Raw genomic sequence first — 25,595 nt, 5'->3', positions numbered from 1 at the left:
AAGATTAGGTATTTATTTGCCCTAGGCAAAATTTGTAAAATCTGCTCCCCAGTGTTTCACCATCCACAGGAGGCTTTGAGTTTCACTGGAATAATTTGGAACTTGAATTGTCACAAAATAAATTCTTATATACCTGAGCAAAGCTACCTGGAATGAGAAATGAATGCATTTGTGAAGAGTAGTATTTGAAAGCTCGTTGGATTCCACGGCATGTGTGTTTGAGGCTTGTCTATTTTGCTTATTCCTAGTCTCAGATCTTCTGAAGCATCTCTCAACCCCTCCGGTATTGGCACTTTCTTTGCTTAGGTTAAGAAGTACCTGGTTTTACATCAATATGAGATCATTTTTGCTTTAGGCATCCCAATATCCTGAAGCTTCCCTAGTCACAAGGCCATTGGCCTGACCTCTTACATATACATACTTCCCTTCTTCACTTCACAGCCAAGTACTCCTCAAATTCCCAAAGCAATAAAAAGTGCTTTGATTTAAAAACCCTTGGAAAGCTGAACAGACTAAAATATATAAGGCTGTTCTCTTAGGAGGAATACATGACTTTTGTTTCTCATTTATTCCCACTATGAGCCATTTAATGGGAGTTTGTCTTGGAGGAGATACTGCAAACTAGCTGGGTTCTAACCTGGAAAAGCCAATTGCCACGGATTGTCAGTTACTCCATGGTTCAGTGGTCACCTACTCTGTCAACCTTGCACCTGGGTAACTGGAGCAGAGCATCCCCCTCTTTTGCTTCAGACTGAGATGAGCTACAGAAAATGAGGCTTAAAGGTCATTCACACTTCTGAGTAACAGACTTTGCATAAATGGGTAGAAAATAAAGGTCACTGCCCTATAGTTTGGGAAGGTATGTTTGACTTTTTTTTTTCTAGTTGAAGTATATAATATTTGAAAAATACCATATTCCAAGGTTCAGGAGCTTTTCCACAAGTAGAATAATTAAAAATATACTAAATTAGGGAGGGAGATGATTGAAAAGTTGGAGGGAAAAACAAGAAAAATTCTTTGGAGAAAATAATATTAAGTAGTAATCCAAAACCTACAAAGTATCTGGGGAGGTACATCTTGAAAATGCATTTTGGCAATGACTTCAATTAATTATAATCTGGACCCCTGATCTTAAGAAGATGTTGATGGGGAATGGGGGGAGGAGGGAATTAAAGAATTCTAAGGGCTCATTTGAGTAAGAAGGTACTAATGTTTATGGAGAGCAGGATGGGCAGGCTTGGAGTTAGTCTTAAACAAATATTCATTAGATTGACTTTTTCTGAATATGTGTGTGTGTGTGTGTGTGTGTGTGTGTGTATCCAGGAGGAGAGATACACAAATAAATGTTTTAAATTTTCATACTGGTAATTTTGATTCCTTCTTGGGAAAATGATGAATATTAAAACACATACAGACATGTATGTATGGAAATCTTCAAATGAAAACTGAATGACCATATAGCTAGTGGCATGTAAGAATTATTTTTCAATTATTAGTTGAATTATAAGGCTTCTGAGGTTTCTTCCAACTATAAAATTTTATGATTTTTGTGTTTTGACAAAGAGGAATATATGTAGTTCATACCCATATTTTGTCTTTACCTACCCAGTATACATATTGTTCCCCAACCCAGTGCTAACCTTCCCCTCCCCCCCCAAAAGTTCAAGTTTCTTGAGGACACTGATTTTTATTTTTATCATTGAATCTCCAGTGCTGGCCTATAGTATAGTAGGTACTTAGTACATTGTTGTTGACTTTGAGATAAATTGTTCTAACTAATTATTTCTCTGAAAATATAACATAAAAGGAAATAATGCTACAGGTAACTGTTATTGCCATAGGAACTGTATTATAAATAGGTGATTGGACATAAGTCATTTTAGAATAGATTTGCCATTATGGTTTAATTATAATGAATTGGATTGTATAATTTGGTAAACATTTATTGGATGTCTATGTCCATGGCACTAAACTAAGTTCCAGGCATGAAAGGGGGAAAAAAAAAAATGTAACAGTCTTTGCTTTTTTTTTTTTTTTTTTAATTTAATTTAAATTCTTTTAGTTAATTGGATGGTTGAGGGGGAGGAAGGAAAACTATGTACACAATTAAATTTATACTTGATAATTTGAAGAGAAGGAAGGAAAAATACATAAACAATTAAATTTATACTTGATAATTTGAAGAGAAGAAAAAAAAAGATGAGAATAAAGTGATAAAAATGAAGAAATAATTCCCTTTCCTCAAGGACTTCATGTTCTACTCTGTGGAGGTGAAGGAGTGAATCTCAAGCATTTGAAAAAATATATATACAAAGGCATGAAGATGGAAGGTGGAATGTCAAGTTTAAGGATCAATTAGTGGGTAATATGTAATATAAATGAATCTGGAAAGGTAGGTAGAAGTGACATTTGGAAGGACTTTCAAATCTCAGCTAAGGAGCTAATGTTTTATCCTAGAAGCATCATTGCTTGAGAACAGGGCAATCTGGTCAGATTTATGGAGATTTAAGATTAATCCAGTGAAAATAGGGAGGAGAATTAGAAAAAAGAGAGGCAGATAGCAGGGAAATCAATTTGAGTCTGTTAGCAATAATCCAATCAAAACATAATGAGGGCTTACAATAAAGTCTTGCCATGTGTGAGTAAGGGGAAACTTGATGAATATGAAACATATATTAGGAACTGACTCAATAGGAAGTGCTTGAACATAAGATTGAGGGAGAAGGAAAAACCATGGATGATTCTGAAGCTCTGAATTTGGAAGACTGGAAGCATAATTGTGTCCTTAACAGAAGTGGAAAAAATTAGTGAAAGTTGGGTTTATGGGAAAAGATAATGAGATTTGCTTTAGTTATAGTTTAATTTTGAGGTTTTGATAGATCAGAGAGATGTCTAGTTGGATCTTAGAAATGGGAGGTTGAAGTTCAAGAGAGAAATTAAGGCCATATATATATAGAACGGAATTATTTGTATCAAAATGATAATTTGGAGGAAGGATGCATTTAAAGGGTAGGATAGAATTCCATCATGAATATTAAAGAAAAGGAAATTATTATTTTTTTTTTAAATTACAAAATGAGGTTAGTAGAGGCAAAATTATACTTCTAATGATTAATTAACTTATAGTGCTTGTTTGATGTTATTGGATTCTTCATGGAAGCTTCTACCTAACACTTTTCACCTGTAGTATCTCTCATTGTTTCTGTTTCTTTTTCTCTTTTAGCTCCCCTTGTGGACCTCACCCCAAGTCACAGTGGATCAGCAATGCTGATGCTACTCTCTGTGGTATTTGTTGGACTGGCCGTGTTTGTTATTTACAAGTTTAAAAGGTGCGTGACTCTCCCTCTGCCCGCCTCATCCCTAGCTGTCAATTCCATCCTCTTAGTCCTAGGTTAAAAAGCGTGATGTAGCAGTGACATGTATCCTCCTTGCATAGCAATTGACAGTTTTTGTTAATGTTTTAGGAAGATCCCGGGCCTTAATGTTTATGCCCAGATGCAGAATGAGAAAGAGCAAGAGCTGATCAGCCCAGTCAGTCACAATGAAAACAGGCCCAATATCACTCAGGCTGAGCTGAGGAGCCCTGACCAATTTGTAGATGAGAAGTTGGACCCACAGCCCATAGGTAAATAATTTCCAATAGCCAATAGCTGGTCAGTCTGAATAGTAATTGGCTAAATCTCTTCTCCCCTTTTCCCAGCTTAAGACCTCTGTCTTCTGCTCTGTGAATTAACATCCTTAGTAGGAACTAAGCTAAGCTATCAATTTACTTTTCTTCACTTTGTTTTTACTTTGGCAGAAAGTAAAATAATAACGTGAGGCCTTCCTGTCTCTGTCCAATAGTTTTCTCCTTAGTTGTCTCCTGTCTTTCATAAAACTACCCTGGGATCCTCACTAACACGTGTACTTTCTGACATTTATGTGAATGAGAGAAAAGTATCTACTCTGAGGGAAAAAAAATCTTAGGGATACTAGGTGGTATGGTGGAAGGGTTGGGTGGGATGCTTCAAGGAGAGGTAAGTATGAACCAGTAGCTAAGTGCACCAAACAAGTGGGAACCATAACATAGAGAAAGAGCGATATTCCCTAATCAGTGGCAAAAGGAGAACCACTGCTCCTAAAGGTGTTGGGAGTGTGTGAGAATGGGATGGAAAAGGGCTTTCAGGTTGGTTTTCCCCAAGTAGATATTACTTAAAAAATCTAGAGTAATCTAGAAAAGGTTGGGGGGAGGAGAGAAGGGAAAGAAGGATTAGAAGCATCCTGGAGATTTATTATGGGAAAGAAGCAATCAAACATTCAATACTGTTATCTTCAAGTAGTAAATTTCACTGAGAGAAAAAGGATTGGTTGGTGGAGGGAGATGTGGTTTCAGAGGGGTATTCCAAGTACCTGTTTTGTTTGCTTCTTGTCCTGCAAATAGAATCTAAGATATATTTCAAATGTATTTAAAGGGGGCTCCCCCTTTACTTGCAGAGTTGCTGATTTCAGCTAAATTATATTTGGGAATCAGAGAACTGGAGAGAGATGTGCTGCTCATGCCCAAATTGTTAAATGCTCTTTGTATGGAGGCCCCTTTAGTCCCCTAGGAAGCTAAACAATAAATGGAGCCACATTTTGGATGGTAACTTTCTCCCTGTGGTTCCTCCAGTCTGTTAGCATCGGGAGTTGGAGTTATAAATGGTTTCATCTCAGCTCTTTGCTGCAGACTTTAGCTGATGCATTTTATACATCGCTATCCACGCTTCACACTAACTTGATAATACCAAGTCGCCTGGAAGCCCCTTACATATGACTTTCAATATGTTACTGGAAAAAATGAATAGCTAAATGAAAACATAACCCTGTCTTTAAATGGATATGGGAGAGGTCTGTAGATGTATTAAGGGAAAATTTCAACGTAATAACTCTGCCAGTATTGTAGGTAATAATAACAACTGCAGTCACATCTGGTGTCCAATTTTCTCAATGCATTTTCCTCTATTTGTGGAGACAGGGTGATAAATGTGTAATTGCTTTGGTTAAAACGAAAAAAGCTTTCCCGTCCTCAAGTCCAGAGCAGTATTCACCCTGTCTAGTCACTTTTAAAGCTTCTAAGTGAATTTTTCTTGGGTCATTTGATTCTCAATCCTATTTCCAGGGGGTGGGAAGTCCAGTTACTATTTACCTTATTAGAGCAGCCATCCCTCCTTCTCCAGGAACATCGCTCTGCAGATTGCAAAGTCTTTGACACCTTTTCATTTGAAATGTCATTAAATGAGTAAGTGTTACACATTTTCTCTTAGGAGAGTAGCTTTACCCTCCCCTCCCTCCCCTTCTGCTCAACCTGGTGAATCATCTCTCCGATTGAAAAGAGCAAGACATACCACTCCACCTTCTACGCCAAAGCGGGGACCTTCCGGGGCACACTTTACAATTTAAAGAAAAACCCCCCAAAGGCGGAGACCTGCTGCTCGGGAAAGAATTTCACTCTTGTCGAGTGCATCATCGTTTCCTGTCCACTAACTCTATTTTTTTCCCCTTTGTTGTTCTGTTTCCTATTTTGCCAGGAAGTATTTCCATAGTTGCTGAGAATCAAAGCACAAAAGAAATCCCTACCTATGTAAATGTTTGAATGGAGGACGCCAGTAAAAAAAACAAAAAAACAAAACAAAACAAACAAAAACAAACAAACAAAAACACATTAAAAAACACTCACTGCATCGGGACTTTTTAATTCTTCAGACACAGACAACAAGGGTTTTTAGCTTTAAACCTGTGCATGTGGACATGATCCTGAGAACACGTTCGGAGGGGCGGTGTACAGGTGCTCTATTTTAATGGAAAAAAACGCTCCCCTCTCCCCTTCCTTCTCTCTCTCTCCTTTTTTTTTTCCTTCTGATCCGTCGTGTTTGTAGGAGACTCATAACAAATAGAGGCCAAGGAAATCTGCATGTATTTTTTGGGAAGTATTCTTGGCTCTAGATTTAACAACAATTTTAGCACTAAAGCCTACTGGGTTGGACTAGCCGCCTGGGGCAATTTCACAAGACACAAAGGAGATGCCACACAGGTGTTTTGAAACCCTGGGCTCTTTCTCTGGTTAATTTCCCTTGTTTCTGTTTTCCTGTTTGATTTCCCTTCTGCCCCTTCATTGGACAGCAGTGGCTCTTCTTGCTCTGTGACTCCAGGGGCGGGACAGGGGCAATCAGTGCAGATAATGGGAGCATCAGGCTGGAAAGAGTGAGGTAGGGAGATAAATTAAAAATGGTCATTTTTTCCCATCCATCTATTTTTTGTGGTTCCAACATCTATAAAGAAGGGACTCACTTCATTTTTGTAGCCCCTCACAGCAGGGGTAGGATACAATATCTCATTTCATCACTAATTTGATTTTTCATTAATTATTTCCAATGCCTGAACAATCCACTTTTCCTATGTTCCCACCACCATCTTTATTTAGCCCACTTACTCCCTAGTGGACCAAGGCATCTGGCTGTCTCACCTTTCTATTTTTTTTTTCCAACCTTGCTGTTAGCTTTTCCCTCCTCCTCCTATTTTTGAATATAAACTGGATCATAGCCTTTCCTGTTATCTGATGAACATTCCATTTAGAAATTACATCCCACTGAATTCTCATTTTCACTAAATTTTCTTACAAATATTTGTTCTGTGTGGAAGTTGCCAGTGGATTGGGAGGTAGCCTGATCAATGGAAAGACCATTGAGTAGAGAGTCAAAAGATCTTGAATTGACCCTTTTTTTTTTTTTTTTTTTGCCACTTACTGTGACCTTGAACAAATATTTCCTTTCTATGGGTCCTAGTTTCCATAAATTGAAAGGTCTGGATTCAATAGACTCTAAACCCCTCACTGAAGAGTCTATAAATAACCTGGCTCCTATACATGAGGGATTTAATTCTATACATTGTATCTTCCGTCCTAGAACCCCCAACCTCAAGCCACTTTTCCAATAGTCATTATATTCCTTCCCCCCAAAAAAAACAATATATGTGAGAAGGTGCTATTCAAGTCAGCTTGAGATTGGGTTATATACTTTGGAGAAGAAATTCAGAAAAGTTGTTTATGTCTAACTGGAACCCATGTGGTCAAACAAATGCCCATCCATCTTGGCAATTCACTTAGAAATGTTTTATTTCTCTTACTATATGTTTGATTCACCTCTGGTTTACACACATCACCTTTACCCATACACACATATTACTTTATGTTAACAGTTACTCTGAAAAAAACAAACATTATCCATCTTCTCATTGTAAAGTGGAAATGTGCATGTGATTTTTAGCTGACTTAAACTCTAAAAAGGTTGTCAGCACCATACTTAAAGAAAACCCATTTTAGAAATTACACAGTTCTAAGAGAAATAAACCAAGATTTGTTAGATAGCAAAGAGGATATTTTTGGCTATTTTGATGGTCCTGGTAGTGACACAAACATATCCACACACATACCCATAAATATTCTGTTTTCAATAAGGGGGAAAAATAAAAGATTAAAGTAGGCAGAACACAGCAAAGCAAGTCAATAAAGAAGCATGATGGCACTCAAATTATTCCAGAATCTTCCCAGGTATGGACCAGAAAAACTACAGAAGAAGGGACAAATGGAATGTTAAATAGATGAAGTATAGAAGAAAGCCCCAAAGACTTGGGAGTTGGGGAGAGTCCAGAATCCAACCTCAAAAGTAGGAGAGAACAGTCCTATCTTTCCACTCTAGAGCTTAGTCTCACCACTCACCTGGGGCCTTGAAACAGAATGTGATGATTTCTGGTTAATAGCTATATTAGAGTGAGTTCAATGCCCATTATTGGGCCAGCCCCAATGGGGACTGTGCATGTCTCCTTTTGCCTCAGCTCTAGAATAAGAGTTGTTTAAGAGCTTTCCAAATCTTTGCCAACAGTGTATTTCCCACTTGGGAATTTAGGTTTAAACTTAGAAATTGGATGCCTTTGATAGTTACCACTTTGGTGCTTCTGTCCTGCAAAAGACATATTTGTTGACCTATTTCATTAAAGGTTTCTATTTGAATCTGGAAGATGGAGTCATTAGAAAGCAGCAGAGTAATTTTAGTGTGTAACAACATAGGAAAGCTTTAGATATATAGTCCCAATGTAATTAAGTGGAGAAAAAGAATTATCTTTTTGACCTGGTATTAGAATCAGGGGTGGGCATTAAGTATTAGTCCTTATGGAGACTGGTCACTAATGACCATTTTCTGAGAACTGAGAAACCAACAGCTCATGTTATCTGAGAATGAGGCAGCAGGAGAGAAGTGGAAAGAGCTTCAGATTGTAGGAGTTGAGATCTGGGCCTAGTCCTGGCTTTGCCACTAACTAGTTCTATAATCTTGGAGTTCTATTTGGGGCTCATTTTTCCCATTTTTAAAATGATGAATTTGGACTCAATGAGCTCTGTTATCCCATTTTGCTCTGATATTCTGCTCTGACAGGATTCACTTGTCACCAACACCCCACTCCTCCCAACACTCCTAGAATACCAACACCCCTAGAACCTCCCACTCTCTTGAAGATTACCCCTGAGATCCAGGTACTAGGCCTAAGTGTTATGGGAAGAATTAGTTCTTCTCTCCCCTGTGGGCCCAGTTATGCCTTCCAGAAGAGGCCTCTAGGAGGAATAGGGATTGAGAAGGAATCAAGTGCCTACCCCTATTTGCCAGAATAGCAAAGAGAGCAGGATCATGGTGGGTTTTAGGAGTGATTGATCAAAACACTGGAGGGGGCCAGTATAAGAAACAGGCAAGATGAAAGTCAAATGTAGAGTCAAATCTAATTTCAGGCTTTTCCTTAAGCTCTGGAGGAAAAATGTGCGAACCTCACTCTAAACAAAGGGCCAGCAGCTTCCTTGCCTTGTTGCTAATTAGACTTACCCCTCCCAAATGCAGAGGTTGGCTTTGCTTTTTTCAGGAGTTCCAAACAGCAACTTCCAGAGCAATGGGACGCTTGACAGCTGTTCTGTGTTTTCCAGAATTCCAACTGAGCATTGAAATCCCTCATTAGCCAACTTATTTTTATAGGAAGCCAATTAAAAAATGAAAGTTTTCTTATCGTATTGGAACTACTTCTAATTTTAAAATGACTTTTTTGATGTATTTTTTTGGTTAAATAAGATGTAGTGTAATGTATAATTGCTATTGTTTATTGCTTTTACAATCATATTTATTAAACAGATAATGTCTCTAACATTGCTGCCTCTGTGTTTCTGTTCCTTAATTTTAAATCCTTGTTCCTACTCTCTTTAGATGTGGGGGGGTCTCTGGAGATATCCATAGGGGGGAAACCTTTTGAATAACACAAGTTCTCCATTTTTCTTATAAAGTCAAATCACATTCTGCATGCCAAAATTCAACCAGCATCTTCAACTGAGTGTATCCTAAATTTGCTTTCCTAAATTATTCCATTTTAAAGAAGAATATATACTATGCTAAAAGAAATAACAATTTTGTTGTTGTTATTAGCAGATATAATGAATAAGGTAGGAGGGAAAAAAACAAAACAAAAAAAACAAAACAAAAAAAAACCTAACTTTTCCAGGAGTGTTGACAAAGTTCTACTTAAAGTAAGATGATAGTGCTTATCCTCAGAGTGAATAATTTAAAGAATGCCAGCAGCATTATTCTAGGGACAGTTTTTCCTATGCCTACCCTAGTAGCAGCAGTCAGGTAGGTGCTTCTTCATCTTCCATTTCTCCCAACTATCCAATGGTGTCCTAGGAAGCTGTACCCTAGGAAAGTCTACTCTCCCACTTGCCACAGGTTCATTGGTGGCTCTAAATATGAAGAATTATTATTTGGAAGGAGACAGGGAAGTCAAAGTTTTCTCTCAGGTAATGCATTCAGAATCCCTTCTAGTATGTTACTGAAGAATTTCCCTGGGATAACATGATGAATCAAGAAATTCATCTGCAAATGCTAGATTCAAGTTGGGAGAAATAAGTCAAGTCTGATTTTTTTGGCTTTTGATCCTCTCTTTGGCAAAAGCAACTCAACTTAGCAGGTCTTCCAGATGCTTATATAATTCAGTAAACATTAAGCATCTACTTGTCAATACATTGTAACATATACTAGTGGCCTCTGATTTCATGGAATTTATAATCTAGTAAGAATATATGACAAGGGATTTAGATAATTATAACTCAGAATAACATATCAGTGAATCAGAGAGGGAGAGTTATCTTTTGAAATTCCAGGGAGAAAATATGTAGCTAGATCTACAATATATGGCTCCTAATTCGCCTTAGGCTTCTCTCAGGTGTCTGGGTTAAAACAAAGTTGTCTCAATTGAAAAGTGCCTGTCTGTCCTAAAGTATTACAAAGCTACAAATTATCTCTTATTTATTTTATAATAGCTAGCATTTATATAGCATTTTGAGTTTTGCAAAGAGCTTTACAGATATTATCTCTTCAGATCCTCACAATCACCCTGGTGTTTAAGTGCAGATGCATCATTTTACAGATGAAGAAACTGAGGCAGAGGTAAGTAACTTGCCCAGAGTCACATAGCTAGTGTTTGAGGCAGTATTTGAACTCAGGTCTGACTCTTAGTCTAGGATTCTGTCTTTTGCCTCAGGCTATACTGAGGAATCATTTCTTTGAAGTTTTAAGTATGTGCTGTTGAAAATGGCTAAATCCTTTCCTACAGGGACAAATGAAGAACCCAGGAGACAGAGTTTCTGGGTAATTAATAATCATTTTCAGGCTAGCTAATAATCATAAATTGATGGTCAGTGTTTTTTCTTGGTAACCAAAGAATTATGGATAGGCTGAAAATCTTAATATACTTTTGGAAAGGGGGATGCCCCTGACAGGTGAAAATCAATTCTGATTGATGGACATTTATTTAATGAGCAGATAGCCTAAGAATCTTCAGTTTCTCCTGCTGAGAATCAGTCAGTTGCCTACAGCAATCTGGTTAGGGGATCTCTTGCCAGACCTCTCTGGTTATTTTCTTCTTTCATAAGGTGGATCATTCTAAATTTTAATGGAGGAATACAAAGACAGTGTTATTTTCTTGGGGCAGAACCTCATCAAGATCAGCTTCTGTTTACGTTCCCCTCTATCCTGGTTGGGTGGGGTCTGGCCCAAGATCAGGAGTTTCCTGAGGACTGTGGATAGTTCCATCAATCAACTATGTCCTTCAACAGCTGAGTGACTAACTTATGGGAGCTGAGCCCTAAATGAAGAAATGAAAGAGAAAATGCTTTGTTATTCATATGATAATTGATTGTTAATATTAATAGCAAAATAATAATGTCTTTCCCAACCAAGGAAAAGAATGTATTTTTTCCCTGGATCAGCTCTTACATACCACTCCTATAATTCTAAAGTAGAGAGTAAGTTGACTTAATGGAAAAGGCATTGAAGTAAAAATATCTGGAAATGAGACTCTGCCAACAGAACTATAGATTTAACGCAGGAAGAAGTTTTAGAGATCATCTCATCAACCTCGTTTTATAGATGTAGAAAGTGGTAAGGTGATTTGCCAAAGGATGCACAGCTACTAAAGTGGAAGAGCTGGGCTTAAAGTCAGGGGCTCTGGCTTCAAATGTGCTATGTTGTAATACACCTACTTCATCTCTAATACTCAGTGTGTATAAGGGGAATCATATAATACTATCTCCTTATTAAATTGTGAGGATGAAATGATACACATCAAAATAATTTGTAACAATAGTGAATTTTATACATCTAGTATTCTTTATATTACACAATGTCTCTTTCTTTCTCTCCATTTCTTTGGAGTGGGAATGGTCAGATAGTACCACCAAGAGACGCACTTTTACTTCTTCCCTGAAATTTCTTGTTTGATCTTGGACAGATCACTTCTATTTCTTCAGTAAAATTAGGGGGGTGAATTAACCAACCTTCAAGGTTCCCCTTATAAACACTAATACTCTATTACTCAATCTAAATTATTGTTATTATTACAAATATTTTATTATGGCTACTGGTACTAATAGTAGTAATATTACTGCCAATTTTTTATTACTTCAAAAAAAGAGGCAGGATGGTATCTCTAAACTTTGAAGTCAAAGGCTGGTTAAAATTTTGTCAAAGCTTTTTAAATCCAAACATTCTCTCACCTTGCTCATTCCTTTAATGATATTTACTATTAATTGTCCTTGGTATGCTATAGCTTTGTCTCTCTCTCTCTCTTTTTTTTAAGAGGCAATTTAATTGGCAGTATTTTCAGGACCTTGTTTAAGCACTAATTTGATTCAAGATAATTATAGATGGGGAAAAAAGGTTGCAAAAACTGGGTTTTGTCTTTTATATTTTCAAGTCTGTTTTCTAAAGCTAGGTAGAGCTAGACCAGCCATCACTTTGATTACTTTTATTATCTGGAACAAAACACATGCACAAAAAGATAAGCACAACTATATACTTCAGAGGCACTAGATAGTGCCTAACCAGGTGTGCCTATAAACACAATCTGTATAAACGAGAACTACTATTATACACACAAACATATATACGAACATTCATATACTTTAGAGTTATCTAAATGGTACAATGAAAACAGCACTCTACTTGGAATCAGAAATAAATGAATTTGAATATTGCTTCAGATACATTTCTTGTGTGATTGTAGGAAAATCACTTGACCATCTCAGCCTCGCTTTCCTCAACTGTAAAATGGGGATTATAATGGCAACTATCCCACAGAATGTTATGGGGCTCAAATGTGATAACTATGTAAAGTGCTTTGCAAACCTTAAAGTATTTAATAAATGTTAGTTTTTGTTATTATTATGATATGCATTTATATGTTAGTCTCAGTCATTTCACCTCCGCCTGCCTCAGTTTCTTCAACTATTTAATGGATTTCATAATAGCATCTACCTCCCAGGTGTTGTGTGAATCACACACACACACACCCAAACATACCCAAATACACATGTACACAAATAATCCCAAATAATTAAAAACTGTTTGAACGAGGGTGATAATTTTTCTAGGACTTTGCTGAGCTTATGATCATAGATTTAGAATTAGAAAGGACCTCAGAAGCAATCTAGTACCCTTCCCTCATTTAAGAGGAGCTGAGGAAACTAAGGTCCAAGAAGATTATATGTCTTGCAAGGAGTCATAACAGTAGTGTGTTTCAGAAGTGAGATTTGGTCCAAGGCATTATTAACTCAAGTCATTAGCATTCATGACTAATTTCTTTGTATTGTACCACACTTCCAGATGAAGAGGGTGTGTGCTTTTCACATATATACAGACATGTATAATTATCCCAAAAGACAGTGTTGTGTCATTGCAAAATCAGGAGAATCTGTGTTCAAGCCCCATGTTTTACAGCTTGTAGTTTTTGTGGTCATGAATCAGTCACTTAAGGAAGCCAATATTCAGAGAAGTTGGTTATCTATGAAAATAAAGGTAATATGCCTTTTATATCATCCTTACAGGGTTGTGGGGGATGAGATTATAAATTCAAGTATTTTGTAGACAATAGAACACTTTGTAAATATCATTCAGAATTATGAATGAATGAAAAAAGTTTTTTTAACTATTTCCTTACTTTATGCATACATTGGAGAAAGAAACAGAAGTCAGATAGCCCTTGCTCTCAGAAACATATTCTAACAGGAAAGAGGGTGTGTGTGTATGTGTGTGTGTGCATATTTTATAAATGTATACATATATACAGATAGATCGATAGAGAAAATTTCAGCTAAATCAGATGGAAAATTCTGAAAATTTCTTAGGGCGCCATGGCAGATTCTAATGCATCCTATTTAGTGTCATTTCCACTGATAAAAAACATGTCAGTTTCTGATGTTGAACCATTTTGATGGTAAGAAATTCCTTTTTTTTTAGGTTTTCAGTAGCTAATTATGTGATTATCATTATCATTATATGCATGTGTATGTGTAGAATTGTACACAGAGTACTATACCCACTTATCAATATTGTACCTCCGAGTGCTAAGCTTAGGCAAGGCCAGAAATTTTACATGCCATGGGCTTGTGGTAAGGACCTCACATTGTTTATTCTGATGCTTCCCAAGGCAGGAAGCCAAAAGAGGCCACAGCTGAAATGTTCTGGCTCAGGAAGGAGCCAGAAGCATTAGGTCATTAGTGGAAAACCAGCAGTCCATTGCTAGATTACTTAGAAGCAGATGCTGATGCAGAAGGTGGTTAGTGTTGATTTTAAAAAAAGTTATTACCAGGGTCACCAGTGTTAAAGGAGTAAATGAACAGATATGGACTGGATCAGGGAAAGGAGTTTGCTACCAGAAAAATGCAAGCTGAGAGCATACAGTCCCCAAGAGTTTACTGGGCTCAACTTTCTGCTGCCCTCAAGTCCTTTTCCTATTATCTTCCTCATCCCACCCTCTCAGCTTCTCCCCTAGGACTCCAGCTCCCATCCTGATGATCTGGACTTCTGATTTATGAAAGCTTTCCATATTTCACTGGGCTCAGACTCAGGAATTTTAATTCCATCATGTTTATGTCTCTCAACTCCTTTACTCCATGTCTAGCTTTGGGTTCATAAATCAAATGCACAGCTATTCCTGCAAGTAGCTCCTCTCACCATTCCTACCCTTCACCGGCCACTGCTTTTCTGAGTATTTTCTTCCTCTATTGCAATATTACTCCTTCTATTCCCAGTGCTTGGCACATGGTAAACTGGGGATACTCCTTATCTCACAGGGTTGTTGAAAGAACCAATAAAATAATATTTATAAAATACTTTTTGAACCTCCAAGTGTTATATTAATTCTAGTTGTTATTATTACTTGGAAAGTTAGGTGGTAGGGTGGATAGATCAATGGGCTGGGAATCAGAAAGATTCATCTTCCTGAATTCAAATTTGACACTTAGTAGCTGTGTGACTCTGGGCAAGTCATTTAAATTTGTTAAGTGTCTTACTTTCCTCATCTATAAAATGAGCTGGAGAAGGAAATGGTGAAGCGCTCCAGTATCTTTGCCAAAAAAAAAAAACCCAAATGGGACCACAAAGAGTGAGATATCACTGAAAATGAGTGAACAATGTAATTATTGCCAATCTTGCCATACCTTTAACATCAGAGACCATAATGTTTTCCTTATCATCATTCCATATAAGCTAGTTTCTCCTATTAGAATGGAAGTTCTATGGCAGGACACCTACATTGTCCAGGAGTTAGATTCCTAGACCTGAATTCAGGATGATAGTCTCAGACACTTAACTAAGTAAAAGGCTAGATTTCTGTTAACCTCACTTCCCTCATCTTTAAAATGGGCATAATTCTGCCTCCCAGAATTGTTGTAAAGATCAAATGAGATGATATTTGTGAAGTAATTTGCAAACTTTAGAGTATCATATAGGTGCCAGCGATTATTTTTACTATTAGTCATTATGCATGTAATAAATGAACATTGTGTGTAAGAGTATAGATGCATGTGTATTTTTTATATCTATGGTGATGGAATCGTTCACGCCTTTCAACTTCCCAGAGTGAAATTTGAACCTGGCCTGCTTCTGACACTGCCCATAATATTATACTTAGAGGCAACTGTTTTCTTTAAATGATACCGATGCCTTGGTGGTTAAATTTCCTTTATCCTTGACTATTTGGAACCTAGTCTTAGAACTTTAAGTAAAGCAGGCAGTCTTTGAACTTCAAAGAAAATGGCCATTACAGTATCTAGGATACACTGTGACATATTTAACTTATAAAGGACTGCTTGCTATCTGGAGAAGGGGGTGAAGGGAAGGAGGGAAAAAATCGGAACAGAAGTGAGTGCAAGGGATAATGTTGCAAAAAAATTACCCAGGCATGGGCTCTGTCAATAAAAAGTTATTAAAAAAAAAAAAGAGAGAGAAAATGGCCATTACAAATCTCATATGCATGGTTAGCAATGGCATGAAGTTGTTCTCATCTAGAAACAGGAGATAAGGCAGTCAATTAAAAGCCAGATAAGTCTGATAGAAGTAAGCAGTCAGATTTGGCAAACAAACAAAACAAAACAAAACAAAACAAAACAAACAAAAAAAAAAAAACCTTTAGAAGTCTCAGAATCTATTTTGAAAATGTGATGGATTTTTAGTGAGAGGACCTGTGTTCAAATTGTGGCCATGCTATTTAAATTCTTCATGATCTTGAACAAGTAATTTAGCCTAAATCTCAGTTTTTCTTATCTTTAGAACGGGGATAAGGATATCTTAACAAGATTGTTATGGGGAAAACTCTGCTCAGTTAACCTAAAAACCTAATAAAAAGGCAGCTATTGTTAATGTTATGTAAGATTGAGGCAAATAGCCTTAAATCCTATGTTAAAACCTCAGGACATCACTTTATTATACCACAAAGCAGCAAATCACCCCCTAAATCATGATACAGGATTTTTAACAAAAATCTAACTTAGATTATATTTTATAAACATTAGAAGAGATCTACTTCTGAAAAGTTAATGAAAAATAGAAACTTTTAAATTTTATTTAATTGCATGAGGCAGCTAGTTGGCCTAGGACCCAGCTTCTTAAAATGTGCTTCACAGCCCCATTGTGGTCTCATAACTGAATGTGGAAACCTTTAAATCTTGATTTATTATCAGAAAATGTTTGATTTGTATAAATATTCTATGTACTGATATACCTGGGGTCATGTAAAAAAGTTCTCAGATAGAAAGGGGTAGCAAGTAGAGAAAGTTAAAGGAGCCCTGGTTGGCTGATAAAACCCCAGACCTGGAATCCAGCTCAGAAAGTTACTAGCTGTGTGACTCTTGATAAACCCACCCCAGTTTCCTCATCTATAAAATGGGGACAATGATAACAAGCTCCCAGAGTGGTTATGAAGAACAATAATCTAATATTTAGGAATTTCTTTACAAAACTTGGAGCACCACATAAATGCCAGATATTATTTTTGAATTAATGTTCATTGTGTATATTAATCTATAGTTTTCTTTCTCTGTTATGACCTACTGCTTTAGATATCAAAGCAATATTTGTATTACAGAAGGTATTTGACAAGACTCCTTTTCCTATTTCTGCCAAAAGTTTGTGTAACTTTGGAACTAATTGTTCTTTTAATTAGATACAATTCACTTGGAAATCTGTCTGATCCCAGTTATTTTTCCTTCCCTCTGGGAGTTCATTTATGGCTCATTTAATCTTCAAGAGTAAATGTTAAATGAAACATTATCAAAGAGGCTGCATTATATCCAAAAAAAAAAAAAAAAGATTATAACCAAATTAGATTTATATTAGGAATTCAGTTTTCTTTCAGTTTTAGGAAAACTATCAATATTAATCAGATCATATTAATCAAAACAATAAAAGCTATATGCTATACCAAGAAAAGCTACTAAATGATTACAAGGGTCACTTCAATTACATGAAAAAAAAAAAACAAGATATTTGTTTCATTCCTTCCTCATGATGTTATACTAAGGCACTACTGTCTATTCATGATAGAGTTTTATACAGTTCTAGTTGATTATAACTTGAATAACTCAGGTCACAGGTAAGAGGGAAATGGTTTGAAAGCAGAATATTTTAAAATTTGTGTTTAAAGCTTAGTAGAGCTCCTCACTACAAGCATAAACAACCTATCCTCTCACAGGGTATCTGGTATCCAGTTCCCATCTCTTATAATGTACTAAAAATGACCAGCACAGAGGACAAGGCTACCGATGTCCTCTGGAGGGCAGGAGTGAAGTCCATATCAACAGTGAGAAGGAAATTATGCATTTTGTTTCCATCATGGCTCAGTTCCTACGTTAATAAAATCTAAAACCAACACACACATGCATACCTCAAAAAACAAAAACAACAACATGTAGGAAAATGAGGATGACCCTGTATATGATAAGGTCTTTATATCTAGATCTATTATTTACACATGATTGAGAATCAATAACAAAAATGAATTTTCATTTTCCAGTCTTGTTATTTACCTTGACTGTGTATTACTACAGAGTCTTATTACCAGATCTGAAAGTGGTGCACTCCTAATTTTCATATCATGAAAGCATGCAGCATTTTTTTTTTTCTTGTTTCAGAAATAAAATAGCTTGGAGAAATGCTTCATTTCATCTTAGTTACTGACTCACCCTTGTGTGAGGTGACAGATTTAAGGTCCAATACAGGGATTCTTAACCTTTTTCAGTCATGTACCCCTCTGTGAGTCTGGTAAAACCTATGGACATCTCAAAATCATAGTTTTAAATGTGTTAGAAAAGATGGGATTACAAAGGAAATCAAAAGTTAGGGAAAATAAAAATGTATTTTTTCCCATTCAAATTCATGAGCCCCTTGGGAATGAATAGACCTTAGTTAGGAAATTTTTCTTACCCAGTATGAGCCTGGGAAATACATCTTTGAAAATTTGTGAAATAATACTACAGGGTCTATAATGCTTGTTTTATAATAACTCACATTTACATATCCCTGAGGTTTAAACAATTCTTTACATACATTGAAATGCATGTGTATATACACACAGATGCATATATAATTAATTTTCCTATAGCTCTATGAATTAGAATCTATTATGATCCCCTAGTTTACATAAAAAATAAATTGGGATTTGGAGAAATTAAGGGATTACGTGCCAGAGGCCAGATTCAAAACCATGTACTCCTGACTGTTCCTCTACAATTCTCTTCAGTAGATTTAGAGATGGTTAGTGAGATGGCATAATGCATTGTTGTCGGGGGCCAAGACCAGTCGCAGGGAACCTTAACAGAGACTACCTCTTCCAGCTTCCCTGAGCCGGTTGGGGCTTCGGACGTCTCCAGCCCTCCTTGTGGAGACGAGAGGAGGGAATCACCAGACAGAGAGCCGAGGTCGATAGAACACAGTGATGTTTATTGATGTTACAAGTCAGCGATGTCTCCTGCGAACAGTCCGTGTCCGTTCTTTTTATAGTTCTTTTCCCTCCACCTGTCGTTCATCAATGGGGTAGAGACTCCTCCCCAATCCCTCCCCGAAGGAGGAGCCCATCTTTTCTGTGCCTCCCCCACCCCCGACCAGGTTCCGCCACATCAGCATTGTTAGCGTGGTAATCCAGGAATCCTGGGTTAGGGTGGGTCCTGACACAAAGGAGTCTTTAACTCACTCCAGGAGGTTCAGGTCCAGAGCCTCTTACACATAGTGTCAGACTTAAAGACAAGAAAATTGAGATGATAATACCTACCTCCCAGAGATGTTGTGAGGAACAAATGATATGACAAGGATGGGACTTTGTAAACCTTAAAGCATTATATAGATGCTAGCTAGCTAGCTAATAGTAGTAGTAGTAGTAGTGGTGGTGGTAGTAGTGTTAGTGTTAGTAGTGATAGTGGTGGTAATTGTAATAGTAGTGGTAGTAGAAGTAGTACTAGTAGTAGTGGTAGTAGTGGTGATGGTAGTGGCAGTAGTAGAAGTGGTAATAGTGGTAGTGGTAATGGTAGTAGTGGAAGTGGTGGTAATAGTAATAGTAGTAGTAATAGTGTTAGAAGTGGTAATAGTGATAATAGAAATAATACTAGTAGTAGTAGTAATAGTGATGGTGGTAGTAGTATTAGTATTAGTAGTAGTAGTGATAGTAGTGGTAATAATAATAGTGGTAGTGGTGGTAGTGGGGTGGAGTAGTAGTGGTAGTAGTGGTAATGATAGCAGTGGTAGTGTTGATAGTGGTGGTAATAGTAATAGTACTGGTAGTAGTGGTAATAGTGGTGTGGTAGTAGTAGTCAGTAATAGTGGTAGTACTGGTAATAGTGATAGTAGAAGTAGTACTAGTAGGAATGGTAGTAGTGATAGTGGTGGTAGTAGTAACAGTAGTAGGGGTAGTAGTGGTAATAGTGGTAGAAGTGATAGTGGTGGTAGTGGTGGTAATAGTAATAGTATTGGCAGTGATAGTAATAGTAATAGTATTGGTAGTGGTAGTAATGGTAATACGGTAGAATAGTAATAGCACTGGTAGTAGTGGTAGTAGTAGTAATAGTGGTGATAGTAGTAGTAGTAGTAATGGTAATAGTGATAGTAGAAGTAGTACTAGTAGTAGTGATAGTAGTGGTGGTAGTGGTAGTAGTAGTAGTGATAGTGGTGGTAGTGGTGCTAATAGTAATAGTAGTGATAATAATAGTAGTACTAGTGATAGTAGTAATGGTGGTGGTAACAGTGGTAGTAGAAGTAATACTAGTAGTAGTGGTAGTAGTGGTAATGGTGATAGTGGTGGTAATAGTAATAGTACTGGTAGTAGTGGTAATAGTGGTAGTGGTAGTAGTAGTGATTGTGATAGTAATGGTAATAGTGATAGTAGAAGTAGTCCTAGTAGGAGTGGTAGTAGTGGTGATGGTAGTAGTAGTAGCAGTAGTAGTGATAGTAGTGATAATAGTGCTAGAAGTGGTAGTGGTGGTAGTGGTGGTAATAGTAATAGTATTGGTAGTTGTGGTAATAATGGTAATAGTAGTAGTAGTAGTAGTAGTAGTAGAAACAGTGATAGTAGTGGTAATAGTGGTAGTAGAAGTAGTACTAGTAGTAATGATAGTAGTGGTGGTGGTGGTAGTAGTAGTACTGGTAGTGGTGGTAGTGGTGGTAATAGTAATAGTAGTGGTAATAGTGATAGTAGTGATAGTGGTAGTAGTGATAGCAGTATTGGTGGTGGTAATAGTGGTAATAGAAGTAGTGATGGTAGTAGTAGTGGGAGGAGGAGAACAAGGAGGAGGAGGAGTGGTAATAGTAGTAGTAGTAGTAATAGTAGTGATAGTAGTGATAGTGGTGGTGATAGTAGTAGTGGTGGTGATAGTAGTAAGATAAGCATCGTAAAGTATCCAGCTTGGGAAGGAGGCCCTCAAAGCCCTCTTTCTAGAGAAGACATACAGCATTATGCTTGGCAAAATAACTCTTCCCAGTTTTGGCCCCACTCCCTCATCCATCCTGCCATCTCCATATACCAATGAAGCTATGGATCTGTCCATCTCTGCAATTAGAGAAATGAATAAAACCATCTCTGGATTTTTGGGAGGGAGAAGAGAGGGCAAGGAGGGTTACAAACTGTTTAATTTCCCACATTTTCAAGAAGGCTCCTCTTGCTGTCATTTCTGGGTTTATATTCCCAAGCTTATGTTTAATAACACAGAACCACCTGATAGCTGCTAGGCCAAGATGCTGTCTCTGCACAGCTCATTGCACAGCATTTTATGAGGCAAGTAAGAAAGGCAGATACAATTGTCCACATTTCTTTCTTTGGCCAAGTTTCTATCTGGAAGAATGCCCAGAAAAGATATGATTCTTCCTTTTCCTACTGCAAGCTACCTATGGTCCTTGGTGAAGCTGACTAGGAAGGATCTATATAGATTTAGGGAGCAAAAATTTTGGGAGGGATACATGGAGAATGGGAGAGAATAGAGATTAGTTGGTGAAACTTCTCTCTACTGCTTTCTGGTTTTTCTTTTTTAAACTAATTTCCCAACTTGGGAACCTCTAGGGAAATCATTAGCATGATTTTAGAGCTGCCCATAGAAAAGAGCTGATAATGTGCCCAGCTAATCTGAAAGTGCAGGTAATTATTGATGTATTTAAATATATTTAAATACATCAATAATTACCTGCACTTAGATATATGTGTGTATATATGTATACATACATATATGTATGTGTATATATGTATACATACATATATGTATGTGTATATATATATATACCTGCACACACACACACACACACACACACACACACATATATATACACAAGACGGATGAAACAGGAATTTATTTGATTTTCCTGGTCTATTAAACTCCACTGGGTGATGTGCTTTTAGACATATTGTAAATATCAATTCTCTTCCTTGATTTCATGTTACTGCTAGATAGTGGGAAAAAAAAAAAAAAAAGAAACTGGCTTTACTGTCACTTCACTAGTTTGAGACTTTGACCAAATCACTAGTCTTTGGAGAGAGTTAAGTTCTTCATCAATAAAATGAGAGTAATGATTCCTTCCTGGCCTTTCTCATTGGAGATAGGGTATCTATCAAATGAAGATCAAATGAGATCAGGTACTTGGTACCAAGGTGTAAAAAACCTTGCAAGTATAAAATATCAGGAAGGATTCACAGTGTTCTAGTAATGGGAAAGTCAGACTGAGTGCCATACAAAAGGCTAAAGGAGGAAAGAGTTAATCTAGTAGACATGTCTAGGCTGATAGTTCTATATTTCAGGGAGGAGAGAATGCCCAATTGGGGAAAAAAAATATTGCTACTCTTGAGGCACAAACCAAATCCTCCTTTAGCTATTCTTATTGAAAGACACAAGTAAAGATTTATTCCTTTTGACCTGACCTGACATAGTACACAAGAAAGATTGGCCATCTAAGCTCTCTCTGTGGAGAAAGCTGATATTTGCAATGAACTATAGTAAACAAGTGGTTATCCAAGGAGTCTTTTTCCAAATACTGGCACTAAATAACCTAAAGTCTGAAGCTGCTTCTACCCAGAGGGCCCTCTGCATTCAGACAAGACTTTATCCTTCAGAGACTGAAGGTTCCACATAACAAATGCCAATGCCAGATTTCATTTGATATTCAACAATGAGCCAAACTTGAGAGGGTCAATGTAAATTTTTCAAGGGAGACAATCACATTAAACCAGTGCCCTTCAAGAATACAAACTTCTCTCAATCCCTCTGACCTCTTTCCCTAATCCCTTGCCATGTTTCTGAGGAAGAAAGGTGGGGAACAGCAATTGTAGCTTTGTCCATCAGTGTAAACTTTCCTTTTATTCTTCCTTGGTGCCCTTTGCCATGGATGACAGGATCCTAGATTCAGATTTAAAAGGGTTTCTAGAGGCATTTGAATCTAACCTCTTAATTTTATAATTGAAGAAACAGAGAATAAAAGTGTGTAAGTAACTCACCCAGGATCACACAGCTAGCACATGTCTGAGGCAGGATTTCTATGGACTTGGGTCCAAGCCCAGCACTCTATGCACCATGACATATGCCTACTAGAGATCTGCCACGACATTGGGAGTGTTGAATTCTAACTACTAGATGATTGGAGTATGTCTGATTCTGTCCCGTAATTCTACTCTTGTGAGGCCCTTTTACCTTTGCCCAGACTCTTAAACAAAGAAGGGTATGTAGAGTTTTTTTTTTTTTTTTTTTAATTTATATTTTCTAGAACATATTCTTTCTAACAGAAAATGAGACTGGTCAGCTCTGGCCCTGAGGCAAGTATGACTGACTAAAATGTCGTTTGGTAAAGTGTTTTTTGTTTTTTTGGGTTTTTTTGCTGAGGCAATTAGGGTTAAGTGACTTGGCTAGGGTAACATAGCCAGGAAGTGTTGAGTGTCTGATCCAGATTTGAATTCAGATCCTCCTGACTTCAGAGCTGGTGCTCTATCCACTGCATCCATTTTTGAGGTATGTCTGTAAGCAATTATAGGGCAACAGGTTTATCAGTGGGGAATAGGTCATAGGACCAGGAAATTTAAGACTGGAAGAGACTTTGGAAATCATCATGTAAACCCTCCCTTGTGCTGATAAGTAAATTGAGTGCAAGAGAAGTCAAGATACTTGCTTGAGTTCTCAAAGGAAAGTGATAGAACCAGAATTCAAATCCATCTTTAGACTCTCATTTGCATGTCATAGCATAAGGACAAACACTAACAACAACGACCCCCATTCTCTGTTAGCCTCCTCCCAGCATGGAATAGTAAAATACACTGGGGCTTTAAACTAAAAGGTTTGTGGTTCAAATTCCATAATAAACAATATCTAGGTGATTGTAGGCGGTCATTTAATGTCAGTTTCAATTTGCAAAATGGGTCTAATAATATTTTCACTCCCTACTTCACAAGGTTGTGAGGAAAGTGCTTTGTACACTTTAAAACACTCTGTAATTCATCTATATTTTATTATGAATGAGATTTAACATAATAGTCCTCACTGGTATAGCCCTTCATCAGTTATAAAGTATTTCCCTCATGAGCAGAAATATGTTATAGAGAATTGAGTGTTGGGCATCCTAGGTAACAAGAAGATTTAAATTCAAAGACCACTCCTGAGGCTTCTTAGATATCTGGTCTCTGGGAGATCTGAATGGACAAAGGTATTGACAACCTCTTTATGCTTTTTTTTTTTTTTTAACTTGGTTTCTGATTCTCCAAAGCCCATCAAGTGCATTAAACACCAGTTTTTTCAGGTTATTTAGTGACAATAATCCTCTTTCCTTCCTGTTTGACACATTCCTGTACATGTATAATAATTTTTAAAAAATCCATGTTGAATTATATTTTTATGTATTTATCAAATATTTCCCAATTAGATTTTAATATGGTTTGGCTGAACTCTTATTGTTTGTTTTTAATTTTATTTTTAATTTATGGAACAAAACAAGCATTTTCATAATGTGGTATGATAAAAAGAAGATTGTACATGAAACTGCAAATCTAATGTGCACAACACACTATACCTTTCAAGTATACTATAAAATTATCATGTAAATTTCTTTAGTTTTCATTCCCTCACTCCTGCCCAAGAGATGGCTATCATCAGAGATAAAAAGGTGTGTATGTATATATATAAAATTTTTTCTCTGAATGCACATAGCATCTTTCTGCATATGCACTTTTTAGTTAATTTAGACAATTATAATATACAAAATAACTTATTCAAAGTCATTCTTTAAACAAGAAACTGTTAGGTTTTTTTTTTTTTTTAATTCATCTGTTCTTTGCAAGACCATGTACAGATAACCTGAGAACCTCTCTGAGGCAACAAATGATTTTTAAGTGAGTATTTCAAAGCAGTTCATAACTAGAAGTGGTGACTTGCTCTGTATCACTTATTCCTATGCCTCACAGTACTTAACTAAGATGGAGGCAGCTTGATGAACAGTATGTCTGACAAATGGAAGAGAAAATTCCAGAGAGATGACCAAAATGCCATTTTCCTTTCAATTGGATACTTTGACCAATCTCCATCTATTTTGTGTATCACATACTTACTAGGCATGAGATTTTGAGCAAGTGACTTCACTTCTGCTTGCCACACTTTTTCTTCGACTATAAGTAGGAATAACAATACCACCTTCCTCCCAGAGTTGTGGTGAAGGTTAAATGAGATATTTGTTAAATGCTTTACAATCTTAAAACACTCTAAAAACACCTATTTTTATTATATGATCTCTGTTCTCAGGGAGCTGATAGTTTAGTTGGGAAAACAAAACTTAGATTTATAAAATCATTGAACTGAAGGGTGTTTAATAAATGTAAGGAAATAAATGTTAGGAAAAAGAGATTATGTGGAGAAGGATGTTTTTTAAAATTATAGCTTTTTACTTTTCAAAATATATGCAAAGATAGTTTTCAGCATTTACCCTCACAAAACCTTGTGTTGGAAAATTTCTCTCTCTCTTCCCCTATGTGTAATTCTTCTATACTTTATTATTATTATCCACATTATTTTACCATTTATCATGCTGCACAAGAAAAATCAGATCATAAAGGAAAAAAAAAAGAAAGAAAACAAAAAGCAAGCAAACAACAAAAAAGGTGAAAATACTATGTTGTGATTCACATTCAATCCCTCAATCCTCTCTCTGGGAGCAGATGCTTTCTCCAACACAAGTCTATTGGAATTGACCTGAATCATCTCATTGTTGAAAAGA

General features: G+C 36.7%; 1 protein-coding gene across 3 annotated transcripts in view; it reads left to right on the top strand.

Annotated features, from left to right (window-relative positions):
- The window catches only part of SORCS1 (sortilin related VPS10 domain containing receptor 1), a 714,896-nt gene extending 705,713 nt beyond the window's left edge, over positions 1 to 9,183 (top strand). Inside the window, exons 25-27 of one of the 3 annotated variants that reach the window (XM_051981370.1) lie at positions 3,224 to 3,329; positions 3,465 to 3,625; positions 8,920 to 9,183. In XM_051981370.1, coding sequence (XP_051837330.1) covers positions 3,224 to 3,329; positions 3,465 to 3,625; positions 8,920 to 8,999 — 347 coding nt within the window. In that variant the 3' untranslated portion in view covers positions 9,000 to 9,183. Of the gene's footprint in view, positions 1 to 3,223; positions 3,330 to 3,464; positions 3,626 to 5,282 lie in introns of all 3 variants that reach the window. The other 2 variants (XM_051981369.1, XM_051981371.1) reach the window with 2 other exon arrangements.
- The last annotated feature ends 16,412 nt before the right edge of the window (positions 9,184 to 25,595 follow it).

This window comes from Antechinus flavipes, chromosome 2 (assembly GCF_016432865.1).
Source record: "Antechinus flavipes isolate AdamAnt ecotype Samford, QLD, Australia chromosome 2, AdamAnt_v2, whole genome shotgun sequence".
Taxonomy (NCBI): Eukaryota; Metazoa; Chordata; class Mammalia; order Dasyuromorphia; family Dasyuridae; genus Antechinus; species Antechinus flavipes.
Note: the sequence above shows the minus strand (reverse complement) of the source record. Positions and strands in the feature narration are given on the sequence as shown.